Genomic DNA, 22,382 nt, shown 5'->3' on the forward strand with positions numbered 1-22,382 from the left:
ATTAAATGGCTAAAGAAGGTATGGGGATGGATACCAGACGAAACCAAGAGAAACGATATCGAATGCTTAGAAGGTGGCTCACAGATGTTAAGGAAGCTGCGGACTTCAGCAATCGCTAAGAGGGGGTTTAGGAATACTGTAAACCGGGGAAGCTGAGAAGTGGGAAACGACATTAGCTGTAAACTACTTGTAAGCACACAAATTTATCATTGGCTATTTGTAGTTACATTTATTTGTTTACGTAAAACTGTGTTTTAGTTTCTCCTTGTTCTCAATCCCTTACCTCAAATCGGCTCACACCACAGTCACGAAAAAACGAAACTCCGCGATCAGGCCCTGAAGACCATGCGATGTCGGTCGGCCGCTGTGTAATCCTGTACCATGTGCGGTCATGCGGGATGCGGTATGGTGGGGCATGCCCTCCCACCAAGTAAAACTCCTTGGTAGTACCAGGAGTCGCATGGCAGCCATCTAGAGTAACCACTGAGCTACGCAGGCGAACACACCTTAGCCAGACATAAAAAAAGAAATCATCACATAATGAATCTGACGTCGTATAGAGCTTCACCATTCCATTCACATACATACTAATCCGAAGTTTGATTTTTTTCACCATTTATTTACATAACGCAACTGACTTCAGAGGTGGTTTTAGAACATATTATTCCCGATTACAACGAACGTTTATGACGGGTACGTGGCGCATGTAGCAGTATAACTGCGTATACTGTTCAAAGTATGAATAGCAGCTCGTGAAAAAGTGCACAAAATATGTACATAACGTTAGAAAAAAAAGGGATGTTGATCGCAACATGAAAGTAAGTGCATCTCAAAACTCGTGTAGACAATAATAAGTAACTCGAAAAACAATATGGCTAAAGAAACTGTGATTTTGCACAAGGCAGCTGCAGCATTTCAAAAAATGTTCAAATGTGTATGAAATCTTATGGGACTTAACTGCTATGGTCATCAGTCCCTAAGCTTACACACTACTTAACCTAAATTATCCTAAGGACAAAGACACACACCCATGCCCGAGGGAGGACTCGAATCTCCGCCGGGACCAGCCGCACAGTCCGTGACTGCAGCGCCTGAGACCGCTCGGCTAATCACGCGCGGCGCTGCAGCAGCTAAAACTTATTAAACAAAATTACGTAAATACGTAACTATACTGACCCTTTTGACAACGTGCAGAACTCGAACACAGACTTGATACAAATGAAGCTAAAAAGGAGTACCGTAGTTATTAAAGCGACCTTTTTCAAAGCAGCTTGGAAGTTAGTTGGCTCGCACATACTTCCTCCCTTCTAGTTGCTAGTCTCTTGGTGTTCACGTATCTTCTGCATTTTAATTTCATCCATACACCGATGTCTCTACCGTGCTCTCTGTTTCCTTCCCTCCACTATTCCTTCAAATAGAGTAATGAACTGAGATGAATTTCAGATTAGATAGCTAACCGTGATTTTCTTCCTAGCAGTGACTTTTTTTGATTAGGCTCCTTGCCACTCCTGCTCTTGTCAACACTTCTTCCTTTGAGTTTCTGTCATTCCGTTCTCCTCCAACACCACACCTCGAAAGTTGTAGTCATTTCTTTTCCCTCTTCCTCAGTGACCAAATACAAACATCCTCAAAAAATCGTTTCCTATTAGTCAAGGAAACAATAGAGTTATTTTACAGATAAGCGTTTCTTTTGCTTGGGCTGTCCGTGCGCCGGCCGCGGTGGTCTAGCGGTTCTAGGCGCTCAGTCCGGAACCGCGCGACTGCTACGGTGGCAGGTTCGAATCCTGCCTCGGGCATGGATGTCTGTGATGTCCTTAGGTTAGTTAGGTTTAAGCAGTTCTAAGTTCTAGGGGACTGATGACCACAGATGTTAAGTCCCATAGTGCTCAGAGCCATTTGAACCATTTTGAGCTGTCCGTGCTTTAATAGCCGTTGTATTTCCACCATCCATTATGATACAGATTCCCAGTTACCAGAAGGTCTGCTTCTTTTAATCTCTGTCTTGTACTTCTATATTACGATGTAATTCATCTGGTGAAGCGACTTCTGTAGCTCCTCTTCATTTGCTCCCATTAAGGCAGCGTCACCGGCGAAACGGATTGTTTTGAAGCATTCTCCATTTACCGTAATAAAAACGGCACAGCTGTGTTTCAGGTACGATTACTACGCCACAATCTGTTTTGTCCTAAGAGAACATCTGCAGGTGACCAAAAATTCACCAAACGTCTTTGCAACTAATTCTTACAACCGGCCCGTTTCTGCCACTTTGTGAGAATTAATTAGGAAGACTGTTGGTGAATTTTCGGTCAACTTCAAATGCTCACTTAGAACAAACCGGTTGTGGCGTAATATATGTACTAGAAATCCTGCGGTGGTGGTTGTTATTGACATCAGAGGAGCGTAAAATGTTACCTCATTGCTGCTGGTTTATCAGAATTATGTCCTTGCGATTTCTGAGTGCAAATTCAATAAAAGTGCAGACAAGACATATCTCTGTCTTACTCCTTTTGATGTCTTAGTGTGTGATCCATTCTCCCCTATGTTACCATTCTTTTTCCTGTAGAGGCTTCAGTCTGGAACCACGCGCCTGCTACGGTCCCAGGTTCGAATCTTGCCTCGGGCATGGATGTGTGTGATGCCCTTAGGTTTGTTAGGTTTAAGTAGTTTCTAAGTCTAGGGGACTGATGACCCCAGATGTTGTCCCATAGTGCTTAGAGCCATTTGAACCATTTGAACCTGTAGGGGTGTAGGTTTATTCTTTTGTTCCTTCAAGTGGTGCATTGTGAATTACTGTAGACAAGCTCAGCGTCCGCTGCTTCACTCATGTAGAAAATATGGTCTGCACGGGCTCTTTTGTTTTTCTTTAATCGAATTCTTATGTTATTCACAAATTGCAAAAGCTTCTAAACTTTTCATGTTAATTAAGGTCATAGAAACATGGCCTTTTTTAAAGTACTTGCGACTAAAATGTGATTCTGGTAGAAGAAATCCAAGGTTTTTTGTTAATCACGCCTTTTGCGTTCTTGTGGTAATGTTTCCATAGAAACTGTCGTCACCTAACACATATTCCTTCAGATCTAACCGAGAATTGAAACACCAATTTTCATAGATTTAGATTTAAAAATTTAATGTGACAGAACATTTTCTTACAAATTTTCATCCCCTATTTCACCCCTTTAAGGGCTGAATTTTCAAACATAAGGAAACACCTTTTTTTATTTCTAACGGTGAAGACAAATGTAAATTTTCTTAGATTTAACTTTAAAAAATGCTTTCAGAATGAAATGACTTTATAAAACTTTTCATGTCCCATTTTACTCCTTTAGGCGATGAATTTCGAAAAACGGTGAAACACGCATTTTTTTTATTTCTAAACGAGAAGTCAAATACCAATTTTCACAGATGTAGCTTTAAAAATGCTTTAGTAGTTCTTTAATAATGATTTATTGTCGAAACATTTCACCCACTATTTTACTACCTTTGTGATTGAATTTCCAAAAATGCTGAAACAGATATTTTTGTATTTCTGACTGAAAAACCAAATACCAATTTTTGTAGTTCTAGCTTCAAAACTGTCTTAGTAGCGATAGATTTTCAAATGCCTTTCATCCAGAATTTCACCCCCTTGGGAATGGAATTTTGAACAATGTCTTCTTAAACGATGCCTATGGTTTAGGATCTACACTCTCTCCAAATTTCAAGTTTCTATCCTCAGCAGTACGCGCAAGTCTAGTTTCAAAGTTGCCTTGATAGCGATAGATTTTCTAAAAACATTTCACCCCCTTAGGGATTGAATTTCCAAGAACAGTGAAACACGTATTTTTGTATTTCCAACCGAAAAGCTAAATACCAGTTTTCATAGGTTTGGTTTTAAAATGTTTTCACAATGAAATATTTTCATAAAGCATTTCACCCCATATTTCACCCCCTTAGGGGTGAGTTCCAAAACAGTGTGATACAAATTTTTTTATTCCTAACAGAGAAGCAAAACAAAAATTTTAGCTTGAAAAATGCTTCCATACTTCCACAAAAACTTTCATCCTCATTTCACTCGCAAAGGAGTCCAGTTTCCAAGAACAGTGAAACACGTATTTATTTTATTTCTAACTGAGAACCCAAATTCAAATTTTCGTATATTTAGCCTTAAAAATACTTTCATACTGAATGCTTCATAAAGCACCTCCTTAGGGGTTGAATTTCCAAATTCAATAAAACACGTATTTTTTTTATGTCGAACCGAGACGTCAAATATCAATTTTCATAGATGTAGGTTTAAAAATACTTTAGTTGTTCGTTAGCAGTGATTTATTTAAAAAAAAAAAAAAACAACTTTCATCCACTACATCACCCTCATAGCAGCTACATTTTCAAAAATGCTAAAACACGTATTTCTTTATTTCTGGCCCAGAAACCAAATACCAATTTTCGTAAGTCTAGTTTCAAAGTTGCCTTGATAGCGACAGATTCTCTAAAAACATTTCACACCCTATTTCACCCTCTTAAGAGTGGAATTTCCATCCGCTTAGGAACGGATCTTCGAAAAATTCCTTCCTAAACGACTCCTACAGTATAAGATCAACAACATCTCCAAATTTCAATTTTCTGTCGTTAGCTGGGCGATGATGTGTCAGTCAGTCAGGACACTGCCTCTTACATACGGGATGGATCACCCAAAACTTGCACCGCAAATATTACGGAAATGGAAAGTGCTACTAATGTGCCGTTTTCACAGAATGGATTAGTAGTCAGGGGCTTGTATTGTTAGCCAATAAACATATCGTAATAACACTTATAAAATGTATTTTTGTGCAAACACTCACTTTTTTCAAATGGAACAATGTCTATTGACATTAATAAACTAAAAGTAGGGAAAATTAAAATGTCACTGGTGTTTTTTGTAGGGTTATACTGCGAGTCGTTCACGAGAAATAGTATTTTGGAAAGTTTCCATACCGAAACTTGTTTGTGCCATTCAGCCTGTGTAGTTGCTAGGTACGATATTGTTATATTTGCTTACAGTGCGCTTTTTTCTCCCTTGAGCGCAATGTGACTTGCTAGTCACTGGCAGTTTAGGCAATGTGTGACAGTTCAGGCTAATGTGTGGCAGTTCAGGCAATAGGTCGTGGGTGGACGATGGGATTTATCAATGTCGAGAAAGCCTACCTGCTCATTGTGTATGGAGAGAGTAGGAAGAATGCAGTTCGTTCTTGTACGATGTATACGTCACGACACCCCAATAGGTGTCAACCATCTAGGTAATTATTTATCAACCTCCTCAACCAGTTATGTGGAAGTGGTAATGTAACACCTAGACAGCGTAACAGAAGGAAAGCAGTGACGACAGAGGAGGGGGAAATTAATGTTCTTGCTGCTCTTGCAGTTGATCCGCGTGTTACATCTCTCTCCATCAAGAGCTGCAAGGAAACGATATGAAATGGAAATGAGCGTTTGGCGTCATTGGCCGGGAGGCCCCTTAGGGGCAGGTTGGGCCGCCTTGGTGCATGTCTTATTACATTCGACGCCAGTCTCTGGGCTAAGAAAATCGAACCAGGGCCCCTTAGGACGGCAGTCCGTCACGCTGACCATTCAGCTAACGGGGCGGACGAAATGATATGAGAATCGTGTTAACTTCTGTACATGTGCATTAAGACAGGATACTCCATATGAATCATGTATCTTTTTTAGCGATGAAGCCACATTTACCAATCACGGCCAGGTAAAGCGCCGAAATATGAACTACTGGTCTGTTGACATTCCCTGTTTGATTGATCAGGTGGAACATCAGCGTCCATGGTGCAGGATAGTGAAGCATCAGCTCGTAGGCCCGCCTTTCACAGGCCATCTTATTATTGTCTACTGAACGCACACAAGTATTGCAGCCTCATAACAGACCATCTTCCACGGATGCTAGAAGACGTTCCCCTGCATACTAGGAACCTGTGGTACCAACATGATGGGTGTGCAGCCCATAATGCACAAAGTACTACAGCACATCTTTAGGAATTGCTTTCAAGTCGTTGGACTGGACACAGGGGACCTGTACCTTGCCGACCAATTCCCTGCATTTGACGACTGTAGACTTTTTTCTGTGCGAAAAGCTCAAGGACGACATACCAACTACACCCGATGACATGCAGCGACGTGTTACTGCACTCTGCTCGGGCATCTTCGCTGAAATGCTAGTACGTATACAGCAGTCGTTCCATGCCAGACTGACAGTGTGTACTGCTGCTGCGGGTTGTCGTTTTGAACACAATCTATGATGGCCAATTGTCTCGTTACTGGTCAGAATCCACATAAACAGTGTTTGCTACAACATGTACTGTACAAGTTTCAGTGTGGTAACTTTTCAAAGTACTATATCTCATCAACGACTCGCATTAGAATCCTACAACAAATACCACTGACACTCTAATTTAGCCTACCTTTAGTATGTTAACGTCAATAGGCATTTTTCCATTTATAAAAGTGTATGTTGTACAAAAAATAAGCTTCGTAAGTGTCATTGCAATGTAGTGATAGGTTAACAGTACGAGCCGCGGACTACCAATCCATTCTGTGAAAACCGCACGTCAACAGCAGTTTCCATTTCCGCAATTTTTACGATGCAAGTTTTAACTGATCCACCCTGTGTATAGTTCTACATCTACATCTACATTTATACTCCGCAAGGCACCCAACGGTGTGTGGCGGAGGGCACTTTACGTGCCACTGTCATTACCTCCCTTTCCTGTTCCAGTCGCGTATGGTTCGCGGGAAGAACGACTGTCTGAAAGCCTCCGTGCGCGCTCTAATCTCTCTAATTTTACATTCGTGATCTCCTCGGGAGGTATAAGTAGGGGGAAGCAATATATTCCGATACCTCATCCAGAAACGCACCCTCTCGAAACCTGGCGAGCAAGCTACACCGCGATGCAGAGCGCCTCTCTTGCAGAGTCTGCCACTTGAGTTTATTAAACATCTCCGTAACGCTATCACTGTTACCAAATAACCCTGTGACGAAACGCGCCGCTCTTCTTTGGATCTTCTCTATCTCCTCCGTCAAACCGATCTGGTACGGATCCCACACTGATGAGCAATACTCAAGTATAGGTCGAACGAGTGTTTTGTAAGCCACCTCCTTTGTTGATGGACTACATTTTCTAAGCACTCTCCCAATGAATCTCAACCTGGTACCCGCCTTACCAACAATTAATTTTATATGATCATTCCACCACTGTTGGTATCGTTTACAGAAACTTGGTGGAGCTATCCCGATTCTGGAATGATAAGCTCAAAATCAAGCATATCAGTCGTGTCTTGCGCCCAGCTGCGGTACTTACGTTCAAAGGCTGCCAGAAGCCACGTCATTGGGTGATCCTCTTCTGTCTGGGCGGGAGTGCGCCACCGCGCCTGCAACACACAAAAGATCCGGTAAGTCAGCACAGCAGTTACACGCAGCAATGCACATGTTCACTGGCGATGTAGAATATTACGACAACAAATCAAACAGCTCATTAATAAGTTGCCGTACTGGCTCCGTCAACTGAGGTACTTAAAACCGCAACCACGTCAAATAGTTCGGAGGAAATAACGAGGCTAATACACAACTATTGTTTTGATTTAATAGCCAATCACCTTTCACCATGGCTGTGACGTCCTCAGTGGATTTTTATTTTGTTGTTCATGAAAAGATTACAAATATACAACACCACAATAGATAAATTCAACAAAGCAGGCACGTAGCAGCTAATCTGCAAAGACTGTTTTTAACATAGATCGGAAAGACACGTAGAATTTCAGAATAAGATAAACCGAATATTTAAGAGCAATGAAAAGCGACATCATACACTCCACATTAGGATAGCACCTAAGTGAAAACAACCATCACCCTAATGGCATAGAAGAAAGCCTCCAGATACTAAAACACAGTAATCATCTCAACAACTTTGTAACAACAGAAAAAAGCTACCGCATCCAAAAAGCCGTCGGAAGAAAGTATGTACCGGGTGATCAAAAAGTCAGTATAAATTTGAAAACTGAATAAATAACGGAATAATGTAGATAGAGAGGTACAAATTGACACACATGCTTGGAATGACATGGGGCTTTATTAGAACCAAAAAAATACAAAAGTTCAAACAAGTCCGACAGATGGCGCTTCATCTGATCAGAATAACAATAATTAGCATAACAAAGTAAGACAAAGCAAAGATGATGTTTTTTACAGAAAATGCTCAATATGTCCACCATCATTCCTCAACAATAGCTGTAGTCGAGGAACAATGTTGTGAACAGCACTGCAAAGCATGTCCGGAGTTATGGTGAGGCATTGGCGTCGGATGTTGTCTTTCAGCATCCCTAGAGATGTCGGTCGATCACGATACACTTGCGACTTCAGGTAACCCCAAAGCCAATAATCGCACGGACTGAGGTCTGGGTACCTGGGAGGCCAAGCATGACGAAAGTGGCGGCTGAGCACACGATCGTCACCAAATGACGCGCGCAAGAGATCTTTCACGCGTCTAGCAATATGGGGTGGAGCGCCATCCTGCATAAACATTGTACATTCCAGAAGGTGTTTATCAGCCAGGCTGGGGATAATGCGATTCTCTAACATATCGACCTACCTCTCACCCGTCACGGTAGCAGTTACAAAACAAGAATGACGCATTTCCTCGAAGAAAAAAGGCCCGATAACGGTAGATGTGGTAAATCAAACCCATACCGTGACTTCTTGTCGTGCAATGGAGTTTCCACGACAGTTCTAGGATTTTCGAAAGCCTAAATTCTGCAGTTGTGGGCGTTGACGGACCCTCGGAGCGTGAAATGAGCTTCGTCGATCCATAACACGTTACTCAACCAATCGTCATCTTCCGCCATCTTTTGAAACGCCCACACCGCATATGCCCTCCGCTTCACTAAATCGCCAGGTAACAGTTCATGATGCCGATGGTTTTTGTACGGATAGCATCGGAGGGTACGCCTAAGTGCCAACCGAACAGTAGTGTATGGAATGCTGGTGCGGCGTCCGACTGCACGAACGCTGACTTCCCCGTGCATAGACGAACCCGCTACAGTCTCCATTTCTTCCTGAACTGTCTCAGCAGCATTACGCCTTGTGCTCGGTCGGCCACTAAGGGGTCTAACGTCCAAACAACCCGTGGTACAGCTTCACTAAAAGCGCCTTTTCAGATAACGTCAACATGCTGCGACTGCTGGCGCATCTGAGTCTCTCTCTCTCTCATTACAGCTCCTTTTATACACGATTGTCATGCGCAGTCACTGACGTTTTGCTGTCCAGCGCCATCTGTCGGACATTTTGTGAACTTTGTTTTTTTTTTCTAATAAGCATGTGTGTCAATTTTTACCTCTCTATCTACATTATTCCGTGGTTTATTAAGTTTTCAAATTTAAACTGACTTTTTGATCACCCGGTAGATGCAAGTGGGAAAGTCAAATACAGTCTGATGATTTTATATCGTAAAATAAAAGATATTTGAGTTGGGGAGGCATTTCCAATCCCAGCTAGGAAAAGCAAAGTATTTTTCCATATTGGATTTGCCATCGGATACCACCAATACTAATGGACTCCAGGACAGGGAGAAAACTGCATTTAGAGCTAATTACCAGAACTATGAGTACAAGAGGATGCCGGTGACTTTAAAAGGGGCACCAAGTACGTTTCAGAGACTAATGAATGTTGAACTGTCAGTATTACGGGGAACAAAGTGCTTGGTATATGTGGACGATATTATCTGTCACGGAAGTTGTTCATGAGAGCCTTATGATAAATTATGAGAGATTTTCGACCGACTCAGGGAACATTGTCGGAAGTTGCAGCCATACAAGTGTGAATTTTTAAGGAAGGAAGTAATATTTTTAGGACATAGAATAATTGCTACACGAGTACAATCGGATGGGTGCAATGAAGACAAGTCGAAGAGATTTCCACTACCAAAGACAAAGAAAGGATGGAAAGGATACTTAAGTTTACCTAGGATACTACAGTAACTTGCTAAAAGATTTCAGTAAAATTGCAGCGTCTCTGCATAAGTCGCTAAAGCACACCAAAAATTATGAGTGGGAAAGCAAACAGCAAGATGCATTTGAAGAACTAAAGGAGAAGTTAATCGTCCCCGCATACCTCAGTATCCTGACTTTGAGAAATATATTTTTTTTTATTGTGATGGACGCACGTGAACTGGCACTTGATGTGATATTATCACAAGGCAAGGTCAGAAGCGGCTTACAAATAGCATATGTGTCTAGGGAGGCCATCCAATAAAGCAGATGGAAACTGTTCAGCCACCGAGCTGCAGTGTTTGGCGTTAGTATGGGCAACGAAACAACTTCGACCATATGTGTACAGAAAGAAGTTCACAATCGTTACAGACCATAAGCCATGAACCTGGATTTTAAGTCTGAATGACCCCTCTTCAGGTTTATTAAAACGGGGACTGAAACTAGAAGAATATTCATACAGTATTATATACAAACCAGGTAGACTGAATGCCAATGTGGATGCATTAAGTAGAATGCGAAAGTGATGGACAGGTATAGGTAACGGAAAAACCAAGAGCCCATACAAGTAATAACAGAGACTAATGAAATAAGTGAAGACCATGCAGATCTAAGCGAGAAACGGAATGCCAACATTAGAAAGGAAGTACACGACAATCCACTGGGTAGAAATCAAGTAATTAACCGAACACCGGATCGCTAAAGAGATATGGCTCGAGGAAGGAAATGACAAAAGATGTCGAGGACTACATCAGAACGTGTGGTAACTGTCAATAAAATAAATTTACTCGGAGTAAAACAAAAATGACATTATTTATTATGGACACGGCAGAAACAGTTTTCGACGAATGTTATACGGACATAGTCGACGTATTGAGAGCGTCAACATTTTGCCCTTATGACTATTTGAACTCTGCTGCAGACACTTTCAATGTGTCTGATGTCTGTTGAGGACTGGCAGCCCAGTCGTCCTCAGGAGCCGAAAGCGGAGAAGGTAGTATGTTGAACGCTAGGGTCTGGAGCGAAGTGAACGCTCTAACTCATCCCACAGGTGGGTTCAGGTCGGGATCCTAGGAAGGCCAATCCATTTCAGGAACGTTACTGACCACGTACCACTTCCTCACAGATGCTGCTTTGTGACGGAGTGTATTGTCATGCTGACATAATCATTGTCTCCGAACTGTTCCTCTACAGTACGCAGTATTCTGTAAAATGTGTTCATTTAGCGTTTTCTTTAAGCGCAATAACGACACCGCACCCTGACCACGCAAAACAACCCCTACTGCAACATTACTGCCACGTACCCCGCTTTTGGCACTGCACACGATGGCAGGCAACGTTCTTCAGGAATTCGCCAGACCCAAGCCCTTCCATCGAAGTGCCGCAGTTTTATGGGATTCACTACACCGAATCACTAGTTTCCAGTCATCCAGAGTTAATTGTCGACGCTTTTTCTGCTATATCAAGCATCGCCTAGCATTTACTCCTTATGCTCATTTACTCCTTACGCTCATTCATTGTGGTAACTAGACTGCTGGAAGTACTTTGGAACTCCTGAGTGATTCCTTCCGTTCATTTCACGCAATTTTTAACAATCCGTCTTCCGAAATGCTCGACAGTTTCTGTCCGTCAGTACGTGCGGTCGGTCCGGTCTAGGTTTTGTTATGATGTTTCTTCGCGTTTCCGCTTCTCAACTGACGTGAAGGTCGATGGCAGCATGTCACGAACTCACACAAATGCAGGATGCTTTTCGACCGGTGCCCCTGGAATTTGCAGTGAGATGATAGAGGCTAGCACGAGTGGGGTGGTTGTAGGAATTTGGAACATTCTATAATAATTAGTACTGGAACACTTTAGTAAATAACTATTACTTAACTTTGTCCTGCTACAGCACTCCAGGAACATACCTAATAACAACTATCTTTCTTGAACACAAATGACTCATTAACAAATTAACTGTTTTATACAACAAGCAAGATAACACATGAAACTTCTTGGCAGATTAAAACTGTGTGCCCGACCGAGACTCGAACTCGGGACCTTTGCCTTTCGCGGGCAAGTGCTCTACCATCTGAGCTACCGAAGCACGACTCCCACCCGGTACTCACAGCTTTACTTCTGCCAGTATCTCGTCTCCTACCTTCCAAACTTTACAGAAGCTCTCCTGCGAACCTTGCAGAACTAGCACTCCTGAAAGAAAGGATACTGCGGAGACATGGCTTAGCCACAGCCTGGGGGATGTTTCCAGAATGGAAATGGCTCTGAGCACTATGGGACTTAACTTCTATGGTCATCAGTCCCCTAGAACTTAGAACTACTTAAACCTAACTAACCTAAGGACATCACACAACACCCAGCCATCACGAGGCAGAGAAAATCCCTGACCCCGCCGGGAATCGAACCCGGGAACCCGGGCGTGGGAAGCGAGAACGCTACCGCACGACCACGAGATGCGGGCTCCAGAATGGAAGATAACACATCTACATCTACATGGATACTCTGCAAATCACATTTAAGTGCCTGGCACAGCGTTCATCGAACCACCTTCACAATTCTCTATTATTCCAATCTCGTATAGCGCGCGGAAAGAATGAACACCTATATCTTTCCGTACGAGCTCTGATTTCCCTTATTTTATCGTGGTGATCGTTCCTCCCTATGTAGGTCGGTGTCAACAGAAATATTTTCGCACTCGGAGGAGAAAGTTGGCAACTGGAATTTCGTGAGAAGATTCCGTCGCAACGAAAAACGCCTTTCTTTTAATGAGAAAGTTGTTGATAGAAGTTTCGTGAGAAGATTCCGTCGCAACGGAAAACGCCTTTCTGTTAATGATGTCCATCCCAAATCCTGTCTCCCATATTTCGTGATAATACAAAACGTGCTGCCTTTCTTTGAACTTCTTCGATGTACTCCGTCAGTCCTATCTGGTAAGGATCCCACACCGCGCAGCAGTATTCTAAAAGAGGTCGGACAAGCGTAGTGTAAGCAGTCTCCTTAGTAGGTCTGTTACATTTTCTAAATTGTCCTGCCAATGAAACGCTGTCTTTGGTTAGCCTTCCCCACAACATTTTCTATGTGTTCTTTCCTATTTAAGCTGTTCGTTATTGTAATTACTAGGTATTTAGTGGAATTTACGGCTTTTAGATTAGACTGATTTATCGTGTAACCGAAGTTTAATGGATTCCTTTTAGCACTTCAGATGGTTCAAATGGCTCTCAACATCTGAGGTCATCAGTCCCCTAGAACTTAGAACTACTTAAACCTAACTAACCTAAGGACATCAAACACATCCATGCCCGAGGCACGATTCGAACCTGCGACCGTAGCAGTCACGCGGTCCCGGACTGAAGTGCCTAGAACCGCACGGCCACCGCGACCGGCCTTTTTAGCACTCATGTGGATGAACTCACACTTTTCGTTATTTAGGGTCAACTGCCACTTTTCGCACCGTTTTTTCTAAATCGTTTTGCAGTTTGTTTTGATCTTCTGATGACTTTATTAGTCGATAAACGACAGCGTCATCTACAAACAACCGATTCTGGTATTACGTGCGTAATACATGCGGGAACTACAGGCCGCGAACCTACCGAGCTGAAGGCTATTCTAATCTGACTTCGCTTACGACCTGTCGCTGACTCGGCCGGTGCGATCTGCAAGTCTCTGCTTGTGTCATACGGCGGCGCTGCAAGCGCCGGCGAGACCAGAGAGGTTGCAAGTGCTGGACGGCTATCGATCATCGCAACCTCTAGCGTGGTATCTAACGTTGACACCACAACAATCACATCACCAATAGTTGACTTGGTTGGCTTTAGGAGGGTTGCAATGTCCCTGACATCTATTTAGTCAGGTGACATCCAATGAATGATTATTCCACGCTCGAGGTCACTGAGCTCTCCTGCCCGACTCATTCTGCACATACTGCTTCTCTACCGACTTTTTTTACACTAGTCGGATCGCCTCTCGTGACACCCAGTCGTTAATTCCGCACCATATAGGGATGTTCGGATGTTTTTTATCAGATAGCGAATTTTGTCCGTCGAACATACTGTCAAGAAGTCGCAGCTCTTGGCAAACAATCCGTGAGCTGTGCTGCGGCTCACGTTGGTGCTGTTTGTAGGTTTCCTCCCTCTGCTGGGGGACACACGGTATCGTTTAGTTGGCATTGTTGCGGTTGTTTGTCTTCTTCTCATGTTGACTGGCGCCACTCGGTTTCGCAAGCTTTGCTTGTCCGTTAGTGGCAGCAACGGCTGTTATCGATATGTAGTAACTGTTGCCCTATCTTTGGGGCGACGTCGTTGTTTTGCCGGGTCGTGTGATTGGTTGGGGACTCAGGAGGAGCCAGGTCCGCGCAGTGTGCGAACACGCCGGGACCGCTGGCGGCACGCATGGACTGCCGGATGGAAGGGCTGTGGTCACGAGGGTGCACGACCCCCTAGTAAACCGGACCCAGCAAGCTTTAAGGTGAGTGCATTTCAGTCCAAGTAGAGAAACCTCCACCATTGTGATTTCTCGCGATTCTCCAGCGACTTGGGTTCGTGTTGCTGCTCGTAGTGTCGCCGGGGCGAAGAACAGCGAGTGGAGTGCTTGGGGAAGGCGGATCTGATTAGCTTTCATCGACTTCTTATTACTATTTACTGCGTTCCGGCTTTCGCATATTGTTCCATCTTTGCATTTGGTTTATCGGAACCTGGCAGCTTCAGCAAGACTGTCATTAGTCATTCGTTAGACTGCCACTACTCTGAATTACCATCTTGTGAAGTGAATGCACTCGCGAAAGTGTTTGTTGCCGGACCTTCTCAGAGGTCCAGTCCTGGAGCACCGTCTGTAGCCCCTTGTGTTACAAAGTTTACCATCATCTTATCTCACCCGTTTGGTGATCAGTTACTTGTTTTCTCAATTAGTCTTTGCTATTGTATTTGTTTTACAGCAGGTTTCTAAATTTTTTATATTATTGCCATTTCTGACGTGTAAGCTCTTCAGCTGTGATTGTGGTCACTTGCCTTAAAATTCTAATTTAGTATTTGTTTTTACATAGTAACCTTTAAAATCTTATTTACTGCCATTCCTGGCGTCTGATGCCTTCTTCTGTGTTTGTGGCGACTTGTCTTTAATATTTCAATACCTGTAATTTGTAAGTTGCAGCGTGTAAGGCCAGATCACAGTGTCTTGTTTCTAAAACATTATCTGTTGTATCAGCATTTAATACGAGGGTGATGGAATGTAGTCGAATTAAGTCGGGTGATGCTGAGGGAATTAGATTAGGAAATGAGACGCTTAAAGTAGTAAAGGAGTTTTGTTATTTGGGGAGCAAAATAACTGATGATGGTCGAAGTAGAGAGGATATAAAATGTAGACTAGCAATGGCAAGGAAAGCGTTTCTGAAGAAGAGAAATTTGTTAACATCGATTATAGATTTAAGTGTCAGGAAGTCATTTCTGAAAGTATTTGTATGGAGTGTAGCGATGTATGGAAGTGAAACATGGACGATAAATAGTTTGGACAAGAAGAGAATAGAAGCTTTTGAAATGTGGTGCTACAGAAGAATGCTGAAGATTAGATGGGTAGATTACATAACTAATGAGGAAGTACTGAATAGGATTGGGGAGAAGTTTGTGGCTCAACTTGACTAGAAGAAGGGATCGGTTGGTAGGACATGTTGTGAGGCATCAAGGGATCACCAATTTAGTATTGGAGGGCAGCGTGGAGGGTAAAAATCGTAGAGGGAGACCAAGAGATGAATACACTAAGCAGATTCAGAAGGATGTAGGTTGCAGTAGGTACTGGGGGATGAAGAAACTTGCACAAGATAGAGTAGCATGGAGAGCTGCATCAAACCAGTCTCAGGACTGAAGACCACAACAACAACAACAGTATTTAATGGTTCAAAAATGTTTAAATGTGTGTGAAATCTTATGGGACTTATCTGCTAAGGTCATCAGTCCCTAAGCTTACACACTACTTAACCTAAATTATCGTAAGTACAAACACACACACCCATGCCCGAGGGAGGACTCGAACCTCCGCCGGGACCAGCCGCACAGTCCATGACTGTAGCGCCTGAGACCGCTCGGCTAATCCCGCGCTATTTACTGGTGATTTGCTAAATTGTAGCTCACTGAAAACTCTGTTATTTGCACAGTTGTTTGTTCCTTCATTAATAAAGTGTGGTATTTTATTTATTGTTGAGTCTGGAATAACTAGTTTAAAATAAATTGTGTGTAACTGTAAAAGGCAACCAATAGTGACTGATTACGGCCCCGTCCACAATCGTAACCTAATCCTGCCTTCCCTTGACTATCAGGTCTCAGTCCGTGTTGGGAGAACCATTTGTAGTATGGTGACAGGTCGCCACTGCCGATCGGAGTAGAGAGGGGCGGTACGGGGGACGGAGTGCGGGTGTGGTCGTACAGATAGCTGCGCGCAGCCAGGCGGGCAGCGGGCAGAGCGGCCGCTATCGCGACAGCCCGCACCCACGCCAGCACAGCGCCGGCTAATTTGCAATTTCCGTACGGCGGCGCAGACGGGGACGCACGTGCGGCGCTCTGCCGTGTTACTTCGCTTTATGCGCCGCATTGCGCTCCGGACGTACGGGGCGCCAGCGGCGGAACTGTGTTAGTTACCGTTCCACACTCGTATTTTCCCTGCCCTAATAGGGACAGCGCGCTGCAAAGAAGACAGCTAACGCTGCGCGAGCACCGACGAGTGCTGGACGTGGTGCCTGGCTCGCAGAGAACCGCCGTACCAGGACAGCCTCCACGAAAGGAATATGAAGACAAGATAATCGTATAATACACTACTGTCTATTAATAGCGCAATACCAGGAAAAAAAGCAAATAACGAATTTTTATTTATCGTGCTTATTGTGATGTAATCAAGCCTTACGCATATTATGAAATCTACGATACCATCCGGTACCGATCTCTTCATACAAATTCAAATAGAAACTTTGTATAAAACAATTGTCGCCCGGTGTGGCCGAGCGGTTCTAGGCGCTTCAGTCTGGAACCGCGCGACCACTACGGTCTCAGCTTCGAATCCTGCCTCGGGCATGGATGTGTGTGATGTCCTTAGGTTAGTTAGGTTTAAGTAGTTCTAAGTTCTAGGAGACTGATGACCTCAGATGTTTAGTTCCATAGTGCTCAGAGCCATTTGAACCATTTTTTGAATAAAACAATTCTTACAGCTTGTAAACTGCCATTTCATTCAATACATATTTAACACACGTTATTAACTTGACTAGAACCTAAATTTCCTAAACTTATAAAGCTATCTGCATAAATATTAAAGGAAACTTCATAATACGTAAATACGAATTTATGTAAGAACAATGTTAAACATTTCTATTGCGTATCTGTCACAATCACTGAATTCTTTCACTTGCATATATAATAGAATATTTGGCCCTGATGCTCGCACTTGGCATGTCGAGTTGTAAACGCGGAGTTGCGCTGGATTTTAAGGTAGACCGGTCGGTGTTTACTGGTTGCAATCAGTAGCTTTTGTGAACATTTAAACGTTATCTGAATGTGGAAGTCGTGTTATCTTTGTGAACGAAGCATCTGAAAGTTTAAATATACAGCGGATTCAATGAAAAAATTGTTTTATTTCGTAGCTAGCAAGCCACCAATTCGATAAACCTAAATATATTATGTTTCTTCGTATAGAAAAATGTCCGAGACCATCATACCCCTGAGAATAAGACAACAACATAAACAGCCAGGAACCAGAACTGTAATTTATAATGGCGGGCATGATTTTCAATTAATGTTAAAAATGACGAAGTCCGCGCAATGCGTACGTCATGAAACACATTATTTATTGAATCGGCACAGTAGGAAAAAAAGATGATTAAATTTGTAGATGCCGGCCGTTGTGGCCGAGCGGTTCTAGGCCCCTCGGTCCGGAACCACTCTGCTGCTACGGTTGCAGGTTCGAATCCTGCCTCGGGCATGGATGGGTTAGGTTTAAGTAGTTCTAAGTCTAGGGGACTGATGACCTCAGATGTTAAGTCCCATAGTGCTTAGAGCCATTTGAACCATTTTTAAAATTTGTAGATGATATGGAGTGTGAAGTATAGTAGGCAGAGCAGCAATCTCTAGGAGCAACAAAAGCTCTAACGCGCCTGCGTGTCGAGTCGAACTGAGCTTGGATGATAGACATTGGTTCGCCATTCCACGCTGCTTCAACTCTGTCCCAGAGTTCAATATTCGTTAAGGGTGACGAATGGTTTCGTGCCACGACCAGACGTTATCAAGAGGTGAGAGACCGGAAGATAGGACAAGAGTCTATCACCCTCTGCATCGAGGTAGATCAGAATAGCGCGGGCAACAGACGTTGTTGATGAAAGACTTCGATGATATGATATTAAAGACCTCGAAGATATGTTACAGCAACCGGCCTTAACATGGCAGGAATGTAAATGCTGCTGTCCAATTTACAAAGCTGTGCGAACCAGAGGCGATCCCGTTGTGTACCAAAAGGCACCTTATACCATTATGCTAGTGCACTGGACGGATATGACGATGACCAATGTAATCTGGACACATCCGTCGAGATGCTGTACGGAGCCTGGAGCTTGTCCGATGTGTGTGACGTGATGCGACTCTTGTATCCAGCTTTCTGACTGGCCGTATCATTGATGCCACACCTGCCTCTGCTGCCGTGTCAATAGAAGCCGCAAATAATTGTCGCCATACTGACGGTAGGTGGTGCTCCACATTTCGTCTCAATGTCCATTAAGGTGTCCTGCTTCGTAATCTTTCTTTTTGTACGGAATATAAATGACGTTTCCCCTACTCCTTTGTGTGATTGCGTTGAACGCTAATTATTTGCATATCCAAGCATGTGGAACACTTCTCGCCAGTTTACCGTTTCTTTCAAGCCGCTTTCCTGGTTTTGCAAGTTTAATGGCCAGTACTGTATGTGTTCTAACTCATATGACTTGAAAATTCTCGCGCATACACGGTCAATTGGGATTTCCACAATTTTTCTGAATTACTTCATAGAATTTCAAGGGTGGTTCCTTGAAAAAGGCCATACGTGCTTCCCTCTCCTCACTTTTGATCAACTGAGGGAGAACGCCAGTGACCTAGATCTTAACCCCTAAATAGAGATTTGCCGCTCCTGGAAGCGTGCTTGGGTAGCCAAAGTGATTAAGAAAATGGCTCTGAGCACTATGGGACTCAACTGCTGAGGTCATTAGTCCCATAGAACTTAGAACTAGTTAAACCTAACTAACCTAAGGACATCACAAACATCCATGCCCGAGGCAGGATTCGAACCTGCGACCGTAGCGGTCTTGCGGTTCCAGACTGCAGCGCCTTTAACCGCACGGCCACTTCGGCCGGCAAAAAGTGATTAAGGCGACCGCTCCCGACAAGTGGTAATTCCTGATTCGAGCCCAGGTCCGGCACAATTTTAAATTTTCTTAAATATGTGGAACCATAATCGCAGTTTTCGAGTTAATTTTTAATTGCGGCTGTTGAGACACTTTACTGCAGTTAACCCCTACACTTTCTTCCTCCTGTTAAACGAAAATGTAATTGCGCCCGCGCTACAAGTTGCACTTATATGTTGGAGCACTATTGGAACAATGCGACTCGCATTTCAAGTCAAAGTAGTTAGGCCATCCGAGCACTCGAAAAGGAATGACTCAAAACTTCAGTTTGTTCCTCTGCCATCTAGAATAGAGACGTATCTGGTGACTGAGTAGGCCAAGGTAACATGTCGATACTCTGTAGTGCATATTGAGTTACAACAGCGGTATGTTGGCAAGCCTTATCCTGTTGGCAAACACCCCCTAGAAAACTGTTCGTAGCTGGCCGATGTGGCCGAGCGGTTCTAGGCGCTTCAGTCCGGAATCGCGCTGCTGCTACGGTCGCAGGTTCGAATCCTGCCTCGGTCATGGATGTGTGTGATGTCCTTAGGTTAGTTAGGTTTAAGTAGTTCTAAGTCTACGGGACTGATGACCTCAGATGTTAAGTCCCATAGCGCTTAGAGCCATTTGAACAATTTTTTGAAAGCCGTTCATGAATGGCAGCACAACATGTCGAATCACCAGACTGACGAACAAATTTGCAGTCAGGGTGCGTGGCATAACGACCAGAGTGCTCCTGTTGTCATACGAAATCGCACCCCAGGCAATAACTCCATGCGTCGGTCCAGTGTGTAAAGGACAAAGACAGGTTGGTTGCAGGCCCTCGCATTTCTAACCTGTACACAACGGTCACTGGCGCCGAGGCAGAAAACACACTTGGTCCCCACCCTGCCCTCCAATGAACTCTCGTTTGATATCACTGAAGTCGCACACAGCGGCTTTCCTCCATCCTGCCCTCCAATGAACTCTCGTTGACATCACTGAAGTCGCTAACAGCGGCTTTGTGGTCAGTGGAATGCACCCTACACAGCGTCTGGCTGGGAGCTGTCCTTGAAGTAAGCGATTTGTAACAGTTCTTTGTGTCACTGTGGTGCCAACTGCTGCTCAGTTCACTGCTTGTGATGCAGCAAGACGCGCTAGAGCCGTACACCGAACACGATGGTCTTCCCTTTCGGTAGCGTCACGTGGCCGTTCGGAGCGCGGTCTTCTTGCGACCGTAAATTCTTGTGACCCTGCTGCCAGCAGTCATGTACAATGGCTACATTCCTACCAAGTCTTTCTGCATGATGGAACACCCAGCTTCTCGTAGCATTATTACACGCCCTTGTTCCAACTCAGTGAGGTATTGTCGCCTTAAAGGCATTCGTGACTGATATCCATTCACCACGTCTATCAATTTTGTATGCAATAAAATCAGCAGTTCACTGCACTTAATTAGCAAACTATCAAAATTAGTCTCTGAACAAACATTAAAAACTGCTTATTATGGGACAATATTTGCATACATTAATTATGGAATAGAGGTATGGGGATGCGTTGCTGATAGACACATGAACAGAATCATAACACTGAGAAAAAGCAATCAGGACCATGCATCGACTAGTATACAGAGATTCCTGTAGGGCAACTTTTGTACAACATAAATATCTAACAGTATATTCCTTGTATCTGTACATTCTTTGTGGACCATAAAAATAATGAAACTAAGTGGTCTGATGCGCATACCCATAACACAAGACAAAAAGATTGCTTCTTCAGAAACAGAAACTAAAGACAACACATCATTGTCCTTGGATTAATGAGCAGATATGGTTTAACAAACTGCCAAGTGCTATAAGATGCCACAGAGGTAAAGTATTCAAAAGGGTATTAAAATCATTCTTAACTCTCAAATGTTTGTGTTCACTGAATGAATACTGATAATAAAATGTAGCTATTCTTAAATGTAGGCCTAACTCTTCTATCTATACGATGCACTGTTCTGAGGCAATTGTTATATATATTATTTTTGTAACAACACGCGGTAAATTCAAATACCTATGCTATGTAACAACTGTATGTTGCATTATGAACTACTGTACCATATATTGCAAAGTGCATCACCCGTAAGTGGCTTCTTGTACATGTGAATTGCAAATTCGTACTGTTTGTACAAAAATGGTATAAAAATGCTATGACGTTTGCAAAAGCCACCATTTGGTGACTATATGCAAAAAAAAGATAAATAAATAAAAATAAATAAATCTCAAAGGCAACTAATGCTCACGACCGTTATAGCGTGTATTTAAAGCAAACATGATTTGCATCTTCATGGAGTTCTTCCAGCGCCATTCTTATGTTACTGGCTCGAAACGGAGTAGATATAATCTTTCAGGTGTAGAAACACGCCAACCAGCTTTCGTTTACATCGTACAACTCCTTCCTGGCGTTGCAATTTTTTTCCATCAGTGTATACTAACCAGAGTCATTTAAAGGGTTAATGTTAGAGACAGACGTTCATTTAATTTTCTGGATCCTGCTTTTTGTGCGCTGTGGTAAAGGTGCAGAGCGTGAATATGATTTTGAGTTAGACAGTACATTTAATTTCATTAATTTCACCTCGGAATGACAGATATGGAATTAATCATTCTTGACTAACACACTTAAGTTTGGGTTAGATAGAGCAGCAATCAGTCGTAGAATTAAGTTGCTTTAATATGACATTTATAGTCACAACGGAGATCAGATTTCGACCTGTGTCAGGTCATTATCAATACAGTGCGGAATTGTAGCAGTTGTTCGTGCTCAAGTGAATGCTTACAAAGTACAACAATTGTATCTGACACGTTTGTTCATTATAACATAACGAGATTAGGTCACCACGTGATTATACAGCCACATATACTACTTAAATTTAGGTTTGAGCATCGGGCTGTGTTATTATGAAGTACAGATAGGAGTTTCGAATAGAGTCCTCTCCCTTGACCTGGTACGGACACCGTGAAGCGCCGCTTATTGTCTGGGC

The 22,382-nt window shown here is 43.2% G+C and overlaps 1 protein-coding gene across 1 annotated transcript in view; it reads right to left on the reverse strand.

The window, feature by feature from the left end:
* Positions 1-22,382, reverse strand: part of LOC124614330 (cadherin-87A) — a 698,834-nt gene that overhangs the window by 298,623 nt on the left and 377,829 nt on the right. Inside the window, exon 3 of the mRNA XM_047142934.1 lies at positions 7,323-7,392. Coding sequence (XP_046998890.1) covers positions 7,323-7,350 — 28 coding nt within the window. The 5' untranslated portion in view covers positions 7,351-7,392. The remainder of the gene's footprint in view (positions 1-7,322; positions 7,393-22,382) is intronic.

This window comes from Schistocerca americana, chromosome 1, assembly GCF_021461395.2.
Source record: "Schistocerca americana isolate TAMUIC-IGC-003095 chromosome 1, iqSchAmer2.1, whole genome shotgun sequence".
Lineage (NCBI taxonomy): Eukaryota > Metazoa > Arthropoda > Insecta > Orthoptera > Acrididae > Schistocerca > Schistocerca americana.